Source organism: Symphalangus syndactylus, chromosome 6 (assembly GCF_028878055.3).
Source record: "Symphalangus syndactylus isolate Jambi chromosome 6, NHGRI_mSymSyn1-v2.1_pri, whole genome shotgun sequence".
NCBI classification, from domain to species: domain Eukaryota; kingdom Metazoa; phylum Chordata; class Mammalia; order Primates; family Hylobatidae; genus Symphalangus; species Symphalangus syndactylus.
The window spans coordinates 66,868,579-66,878,377 of NC_072428.2; the positions used below are offsets into that span (position 1 = coordinate 66,868,579).

At 37.7% G+C, this 9,799-nt stretch overlaps 1 protein-coding gene across 28 annotated transcripts in view; it reads right to left on the reverse strand.

Annotated features, from left to right (window-relative positions):
- Positions 1-9,799, reverse strand: part of PICALM (phosphatidylinositol binding clathrin assembly protein) — a 102,538-nt gene that overhangs the window by 71,016 nt on the left and 21,723 nt on the right. For all 28 annotated transcript variants that reach the window (XM_063641492.1, XM_063641498.1, XM_063641496.1 and 25 more), the window contains exon 2: positions 2,875-3,017. In XM_063641492.1, the coding sequence (XP_063497562.1) occupies positions 2,875-3,017 (143 nt within the window). The remainder of the gene's footprint in view (positions 1-2,874; positions 3,018-9,799) is intronic.

A 9,799-nucleotide genomic window follows, 5' to 3' on the forward strand; every position in this document is an offset into this window, starting at 1 on the left:
AGTCACCCAGTTGGTAAGTGAACAACGATATTCGTGTCAAGGGTCTATAACACAATGCTCACTCAGCCTTACCTTTTGAGATTTTTCTCTGTGGCCAGGTTTCTCAACCTAAGTACTCTGACACTGAATGAGATAATTCTTTGTTGTTGGAGACTGCTCTGTGCATTACTGTTTTTTCTTTTCTCTCTCTTTTTTTTTTTTTTTTTTTTTTTTTTTTGAGATGGCGTCTCTTGCTCTGTTACCCAGGCTGGCATGCAAAGGTGTAATCTCGCTCACTGCAACCTCTGCTTCCCAGGTTTAAGCGATTCTCCTGCCTCAGCCTCCTGAGTAGCTGGGATTACAGATGCGCGCCACCACGCCTGGCTAATTTTTGTATTTTTTAGTAGAGATGGGGTTTCACCATGTTGGTCACACTGGTCTCGAATTCCCAACCTCAGGTGATCCACCCACCTTGGCCTCCCAAAGTGCTGGGATTACAGGCATGAGCCACCGCACCCAGCCTGTTCTGTGCATTATTGTAAGATGTTTTGAAGCAGCCCTGGCCTTTACCTACTAGATACCAGCAGCATCCCCTTCAGTTGTGACGAATGTCCCCTAAGGGAAAAAAAAATCATCCCCCTTCCCCACTCAGTTTTGAGAACCACCGCTCCATGGTATTCCAATCACCACAGCATAGTGAAATCCTATGTATAGCCTCTAACAAATTAATGGCAACTGCCAATGGGAACACCTGAAGGCTGTACAAACTAGCATAAAAAATGAACAGAGCATGGAATTTGCTTTAACTACTTACAGGAAGCTAAACATGAGTTTATCAAAAAAACACACTAAAATGCTATCTTTCTCCCCTTGTCAGTCAATTCTACAAAATGACTGTCAACTTTCTGTTTTGTCTTAATATTTGCCTCTAGTACTATCAATTACCTTATTTACAGCCTCTGAAAGCCATTATTGATAGTTCGTTTATCTGGCAGTGTAGCTGGTTATATTTGTGGCTTTTCCTTTTTAAAAAATAAACTACATCAAATAAATAAATAAAGGAGAAGAAGAAGAAAAGTACACACAAGCTTGGAATTCTTCAGAATAATCATAATCTTAACTAAACATATTCTTGCTAAAAGTAAAAACTATTATCCTAGTTAAGATGTTTCAAGTTACATTCAAGCTAATACAGCCAAACATTTCTATTAGCTCTATAAACTGGTTATAATGAATTAGAAAGCAACTAACATAAGTCCTAAAAATGGTCATGTCTGCTGACTTAGCAATCATATTACAGGTAACACTTAGGGGAAATCATTTTTAAAAATTAAAAACTACAAATAAAATCACTCAGTGTGGTGGTATACCAATGAATCAGAAAACTCAATTTCTAGCAAGGAAAATAGTTTAAAAATTGTGAACTATATGATCAATTACATAGTTATTAAAGATGATAAAAAAGACAACATGGTGATGCTGATAGTGTAGTATTATATAAAAAGCTAAGTGTATTTTATCTAGATTATGATTATAGCCATTTAAAAAACAGAAATACTTTTGGACAAGAACTAGAGGGAAGACCAAAATGTGCCAATAGTAAGATGTGCTGGAATAATAAAGTTGTGGGTAAATTCCTGCTTTAATTTTGAACTTTAATAATGCTATATTGGTAGTTGTCAAAAAATAGTTTCAATACTGAAAAGCCCAAAATAACACACGACGTGATGGATGTCAGTAAGTCATTATGCTCAGAAAACTAATACCAATGACTAAAGTTCTTTCTCATCTCTAGAGGATTATCTTCCCGGGCTGCATTTTTCTAAGGCACATACCGACGAAGATTTATCTAGTTCTACTCAGATGTTCTTGAAAAGCTCCTGTTAATACAATTTTACAAATAAGTTTATTGAGCTGAGAAAACGAACCAAAAAATTAGCTGCTAGGCTATCACGGAAAGTAAGATGATTCTCTCAAAACAGAGAATTTCAAAAGCTTATGAAAACAAACCAAAAAATTAGCTGCTAGGCTATCATGGAAAGTAAGATGATTCTCTCAAAACAGAGAATTTCAAAAGCTTATGTATCTTATTTGTTACCCTTTTAGGCAACAAAGGCTTCAGACACACCTCTCTGCTGAAGACGGCACTCTTCAATCAGTCCCTCTCAGCAAATGCCATCTTAGTCCTAAATATCACAGCTTTGAAGTAGGCAAAGTGCTTCCATAAACAACTATATGAGATCAGACAAGAATCTAAAGCTGGGTGATGGCTTACGCCTGTAATCCCAGCACTTTGGGAGGCTAAGGTGGGAAGATCACTTGATCCCAGAAGTTCAAGACCAGCCTAAGCCAAGATGGAAAGACCCCCATCCCTACAAAAAAAATTAAAAATAAGCCAGGCATGGTGGCATACACTTGTAATCCCAGCTACATGGGAGGCTGAGGTGGGAAGGTCCCTTGAGCCCAGGAATTTGAGGTAGCAGTGAGCTATGATGGTACCACTGCATCTTAGCCTGGGCAACAAAGCAAGACCCTGTCTCAAAACAAACCAACCAACAAACAAAATCTAACTGGGATATAATAAAAGAACAAATGAATATAGACAAACACACAGTCTATAAACAGGACCAGCAAAAACCAGGGATGCTTATGGAACCCATTTCTAGGCATTAATCTTTGCTTCTTGATCCATTATTGATGTCCTCTGTGCTCTGACCCACTTTTTGCTTTCTGGCTTATAGGCTATCTTTCCTCAAATTACAGGGTCTATAATTATATTTCTGGCTAGGCACCTTGACCTTTGTACCTGGAAGCTGTTTCTGAAGTTTCAGTGACAGAAGCTAGCTAACAATAGTCAACACATCAGTATACTTGTTCAATAAAAATTCTGCTTACCTCATTTCCATACACCATCAAATGATGAGTTGTAATGAGAGATTTGAAGACCACCACCCAACTACTATTAGTAGTTCTTTCAAATAAACTGTCTGCCAGCTGTGGGATGTTCACATTCATCTCATTTGTGCACTGAATTAAGTCTGCAATAAAAAATTTTTAAATGATTAATTTCCTCTGTGGTTTTTATTGTTAATACCAGATTTGCATACAAACAGGCAAAAGATTTAACACAAAGTGGAGCAGTAATAGTTTGGAGATGTTGTTAAAAATCTCTCAATTAAGAGCAACTGAGACTACCATAATCTACCTAAGAAGCAGGGTACCAATTAGAATCACATAAATGATCAACAATACCAAAAAATAAATCAAACTCCCTCAGGGTATAATTCACTCTCAAGTACTTCGGTCATCTCAAAATGAATTGTTTCAAGGTTTTGAGGAAGCTTCCGTTTCCTTACTACTTAAAAACTTTCCATTAAAATACTGGTATTATTCATCTCTTTAAAATTAAATTTAACATTTTTCTTTAAATAAAGCTTATTTAAAGAAATCATCCATACAGAAGAATGAACAACATTAAGATCAAACTACCTTTATGAATATCCACCCTAGAATGCTGTCTTTGCAACAGGAAGATAAACAGGACAGAGATCTGGTCTGTAATTGAGTTGGATCTCAGTTTGTTCATACAAAATATTTATCCTCCTTCTCTCCCCTCAGTTCTATTGAATTAGCTCAGATCAGTTGATAACTAGGTAATACTGAGAACAAAACTGGAAAAAAAGATTCTCAATAAAACTTAAGGAGAGTAACCTACAATCTGTTTAAGAGATATTATTGGTAAACTCAATGAAGAAAATGTAAAATAGGTCGGGTGCGGTGGCTCACCCTGTAATCCCAGTACTTTGGGAAGCCGAGGTGGGGTGGATCACCTGAGGTCAGGAGTTTGAGACCAGCCTGGCCAACATGCCGAAACCCCGTCTTTACTAATAATACCAAAAACATTAGCTGGGCTTGGTGGCGGGCACAGGTAATTCCAGCTACTCAGGAGGCTGAGGCAGGACAATTGCTTGAACCTGGGAGGTAGAGGTTGCAGTGAGCAGAGATAGTACCACTGCACTCCAGCCTGGGCAACGGAGTGAGACTCCACCTCAATACAAAAAAGTAATATAATATAATCCAATTTAGAGTTATAACAGAGGAGAAAACCAAGAAATGAGTTGTTTTACTTTAAAAATACATATAAAATATAATGTATAAATGTCTCACCTATACTACAATAAAGGGAAAAAAAGTTATTCATGACATTAATTTCTTCACTTTTAATCTTCAGTGTATAATGATTAAATACGAATTCAAATGATCTAACTTGGGCTTGACTGCTAGCAAGAAATGACAATGTAACTATCAACATTTACTTAAAATTTTTCCTTTAATAGGTCCAATTATTATACAAGTTAACATCTGATAAACACATGCATTTTAGATAAGCAGCTACGGTGGCCAATACTGCTTAAAGAACAAAGAACAAAACAGAGTGCCCATGGAACAGCAGAATGACACAAAGCTTTCACAATTCAGACTATTTGCAACAAAAATGAAACAGTAAATCCAACTTGGATATGCAGGCTTCAACTTCTGAGAGTAAAAAAATGGAATTTAATCTCTACCTTCTCTAGGTCTTCACAGCACTTTATAACTGGTCTATGGCACTGAACATATTACACTAGACTTGTTTCAACGACAGTACTTTATACACACACACACGCACACGCACACACAATACTACATAGTGCATGGCGCATGGTGTGTGTGTGTATATATATATACTGTACTATATATGTTATAAAACATGTGTATGTATACGTACATATATCCACACTATATTCCCTTTGTGATCTGTTCCTCCCCCCACTGCATCACTGCCATCTTCTTTGCAACGCCTCCCATATGCCAAGCACTCTTATCTCAGGTGTTTGGTACTATTGTTCCTTCTGCCTAGAATTCTCTTCTGCTAGGTACCTATGCTGCTTGCTCCCTTCACCTCCTTCCTATAGCTATTTGCTAAAGTGTCACCATATTAGATAAACTTCCCTGAATATTTACGCAAAATAACAAAGCCTTGGGCATCCCCCTACCTCTAAACCCTCATTATCCCCCCCTTACTCTGCTTATTTCTCTCCAAAGCATTTATTACCACTGAACTCATCTTAATTTGTTTAATGTCTTTCTCTCTCAGTTAAAATGTTTTTAAGTTCCATGTGGGCAGGGCTTTTTTGTTCTCAACTCTATCCCCAAAGACCTAGAACAGTGCCTCAAATATAATGATCAGTCATATTTTTCAAGACATTCATTTTGGTATGCATATGGGTACTCTTAACATGACATTTTTTAAAAAGCATCCAAGATTGTGGCCTTACATAAGTTATATCAACATCTTACAACTATCTGTACAACCTGCTATTCTCAAAAGGTTCAAAAACAAAGCCGAGCCCAATACATGTGCAAATTTTCAAATGTCAAATTAAAAGGGGATCTAACAAATAAAGGTTTTTACTATAATGCTTACTAAAAACTATAGTATGCTTTAGTATTGATCACAGAAAAACTGGCGTTATTTTGAAGGATAACTCCAGAAGCTAAAAAAAATTCTTCACACATAATAAAACAGGAAAAATTAAGTAAGAATTCACACTGAGATTATGAATCCAGAAAAGACCAACTGTAAAACCAAAGTTATACAAATATTACAGGTGGGGTGGGGAGGATATTAAATAAAACTAGCAGTATATACCTCCCATAGTCTTTAACTCAGCCAGTCATTTTCTCCATACAGTAATTTTTTATCTGTACAATGTTTCTAATTTAATAGTACCCTGAAAATGCTTCCAAGTTTGAGCTCCAAGTCACAAAGGAAAATATTCTTCCCACCTCTGACTAACCAAAAGTAAACTGTTCCAAACAAAAGTAACACTTATCATGGGACTCTCAATAGTTATTGCTTTTCCCACTCTCAATCCAGAAGATTACTATTTCTTAAAAAGCAAACACTGTAACGATTTCCCTCGCCAACCAATAAGTTACCAAAATGAGGACAGATCTTATATTTTCTTTTCATTATTTATCTCAAGAATATAAAAACTGAAGTACCTTCGTGAATATTCATTAACAATTTCTGAATCCCACACACACTAAAAAAAAAAACAAGTACCACATGGCATGTAGGTTCTCTGCTTTAGGTATGAGTGAGAATTTACAAAGATTTCCAATATTTAATATTTAAGGGGATGAAGACAATAGGCCTAAAAATAAGCCTACCATAGAAATGACAATCATTTTTCCATGTAGAGAAAGCAGAAGGAACCAATACCCGCCACACAAACACAAATGCTCTCATTTTTATTATTTCATATGCTCCTTCAACAAACAATGACTGAGGTAGATAAAGCTGATGTTAACTGTATTTACACAGGCAAGGTCACAGGAGCTAAGTGACAGATTCATGACTAGAATTAAATTTTTGCAAAGGATAAGGATCCATTAAAACATACAGCAAGTAAATGCTCAACTAGCCAATTTAATACACGTTCTCGATTGAAAACTAATTAAAAACAAAAACAATAGAAAAACAGTGAAATGCAAAACAGTATTTTTGTATTCTGAGGAAGTCTTTTTTTTAACAAAGTACCAAAAATTTAGAAGTAAGCAGTTACCAAATGGTTTCATTAATCTTACAGTCATATTCCTATGTAGGCCTTTACAAACTCTCCCACCAGGCAGAGTTCACCAACTTCAGCCTATATAGATTTCCCCAGGCAGAGTTCATCAACTTCAGAAACTCAAATTAGGACACTCAGGGTTCACTTCTACAGCAAGTCAGGCAACCCAGCCAGTGGTCTGAGCCATCAGAATGCAGCGTTCTCAAGTTCCCATCTGAACAGCAACTCACTAGGCTACATCAAAACCACACTGATACTCAAATAAGATTTTCTAAAAAAGAAGCCTGGCTTAAACCAGTATTTGTTTGTTTGTTTTTAAATCAACATACCACAATCACTTAGCCAAACACAGTAATACATATAAAATTTAGTAATCCCTTTCAAAAAGGTCATTTTGAAAGAGACCTTTTTTTTTTACAACTGCCCTCATAGATTTACAACCTAAAATTGATTTATTCAGTCATCTAGAAAACTGGAGATACGGCTGGGCGCGGTGGCTCACGTCTGTAATCCCAGCACTTTGGGAGGCTGAGGCGGGCGGATTACCTGAGGTCAGGAGTTCGAGACCAGCCTGGCCAACATGGTGAAACCCTGTCTCTACTAAAAAAAATACAAAAATTAGCCGGGCATGGTGGCACATGCCTGTAATCCCAGCTACTCGGGAGGCTGAGGCAGTAGAATTGCTTGAGTCTGGGAGGCAGACGTTGCAGTGAGCCGAGATCATGCCACTGCACTCCAGCCTGGCCTACAGAGTGAGACTCTGTCTCAAAAAAAAAAAAAAAAAAAAAAAAAGAAAGAAAAAGAAAAAGAAAATTGGAGATAAAATTAATGTGGAAGGCAAGGCAAATTAACTGGTTAATCAAATTTTGCTTCACTTATCAAATCTTTGTAATTTTTCCTTGGTGGGAGTAGAAACAAAAAGAATATTTGTCAAAAAATAGTAACCAGAGGATAAGAAACTTTTATATGAAGTATCAGCAAAATTTTTTTCATATAGCAAAATTGTTTTAAGTATTTCAAAACTATGCAAGTTGAAATTAGACATAGGCTAATCAAAGTTAAATACAGGCAAATCTGCCTAGTCATAAGTATCAAATGTCTAGGAAATGAAATGAACAGCCTTATTTCTTACTCCAATGATTTGTGAAAGGGATCATAAAATATGGTCCAAATTAAGATGTAACTGTTAAAATTTTATCTGTAAAGTTTATGGGGTCTTCTGTGAGAAACACAACGTTATATTTTTATATAACTTCCAGTAGAATTAACTCAAAACTATGCTCTTCACAGGCTGACTTACACCTTAAGAAATCTAACCAACATAATTGGACTTTAATAACTGGGGAAATACTCTTAAAGACAGAATATGGAATGCTGAGTACAATGACAAAGATTGACAAGATAATCAGATGGCTTTTGTAACAATACTAACGAAGCTAAGGGACCTAACTCATAATCTAAGTGGACATATCCAAGAGTGAAGAGTTAATCAAATGACACTACAGTCTGACTATGAAATACTATGAGGCCAACGAATGCACAGCACAAAAAATAAAAGCTGTCAGGAGAAAATGTTCACCACATATTAAGTCAAAAGTCATAGTAAAGAAAAATACACAGTACAATTCCATTTTTTAAAACTGTATGTGTGAGGCTAGGCATTGTGGTTCATGCCTGTAATCCCAGTGCTTTGGGAGGTCGAGGTAAGATGACTGCTTGAGGTCAAGAGTTTGAGACCAGCCTAAGCAACATAGGAAGATCCTGTCTCAATAAAAAACAAAATAAATAAATTTTTTTTTGATATGGAGTCTCGCTCTGTAGCCAGGCTGGAGTGCATGGCGTGATCTCGGCTCACTGCAACCTCCACCTTCCAGGTTCAAGCGATTCTCCTGCCTCAGCCTCCCGAGCAGCTGGGACTACAAGAGCCCGCCACCACGCCCAGCTAATTTCTGTATTTTTAGTAGAGATGGGGATTCACCAGGTTGGCCAGGATGGTCTCGATCTCTTGATCTCGTAATCCGCCTGCCTCAGACTCCCAAAGGGCTGGGATTACAGGCATGAGCCACCGCACCCAGCCAAAAGAAAAAAAAAAAATTTTTTTTTTTTTTTTTTTTGAGACGGAGTCTCACTCTATCGCCCAGGCTGTTATGCAGTGGTGTGATCTCGGCTCACTGCCACCTCTGCCACCCAGGTTCACACAATTCTCCTGCCTCAGCCTCCCAAGTAGCTGGAATTACAGGCATCTGCCACCGTGCCCGGCTAATTTTTGTATTTTTAGTACAGACGGGGTTTCACCATCTTGGCCAAGCTGGTCTTGAACTCCTGACTTTGTGATCCACCTGCCTAGGCCTCCCAAAGTGCTGGGATTACAGGCGTGAGCCACCGCACCCAGCCTCCAAATTTTTTTTTTAATTAGTGCTTGTAGTGGAGGTTGAGGCGGGAATATAGTTTGAGCCCAAGAGTTTAAGGTTACAGTGAACTGTGATCATGACATTGCACTCCACTCGGACAACACAGAAAGACACTGTCTAAGAAAAAAGTTGTGTATGTGTAATATTTTCTTGTATATACTGTATTTGCCCAAATACACGGTGATGCATACACAATCGAACACTTCCAAAATGACTCAGCAACTATGTCATATATGAACAGTTAGAGAAAAATAATTTATAAAGGAACTATAACACTGCTTTCCCTTGGCATTCTGGTAAACTCTGCATTCCTACCACTAGATGGCAGACTGTACAGAGGAACAACAGGACCCTGGCAAGAACACAGATGCATTCAGGCTCATCTGTAAACCACATCCTTAAATCTTAGATTGTTTAGGATTCCATTCTAGTATTCTAAAGTGGTGATTTTCAAACCTAGATACCTTAGGCCCATCCTAGATTCCAAATAAGGATTACTGTAAGGGATGAGGAAAACCATATTTTGGTAAGCACCACCTCAAAGATTTATTACTTCTATGTGAATTTTTTTTTTTTTTTTTTTTGAGACGGAGTCTCGATCTGTCACCCAGGCTGGAGTGCAGTGGCGCGATCTCGGCTCACTGCAAGCTCCGCCTCCCGGGTTCACGCCATTCTCCTGCCTCAGCCTCTCTGAGTAGCTGAGACTACAGGTGCTTGCCACCATGCCCGGCTAATTTTTTTTTTTTGTATTTTTAGTAGAGACGGGGTTTCACCGTGGTCTCGATCTCCTGA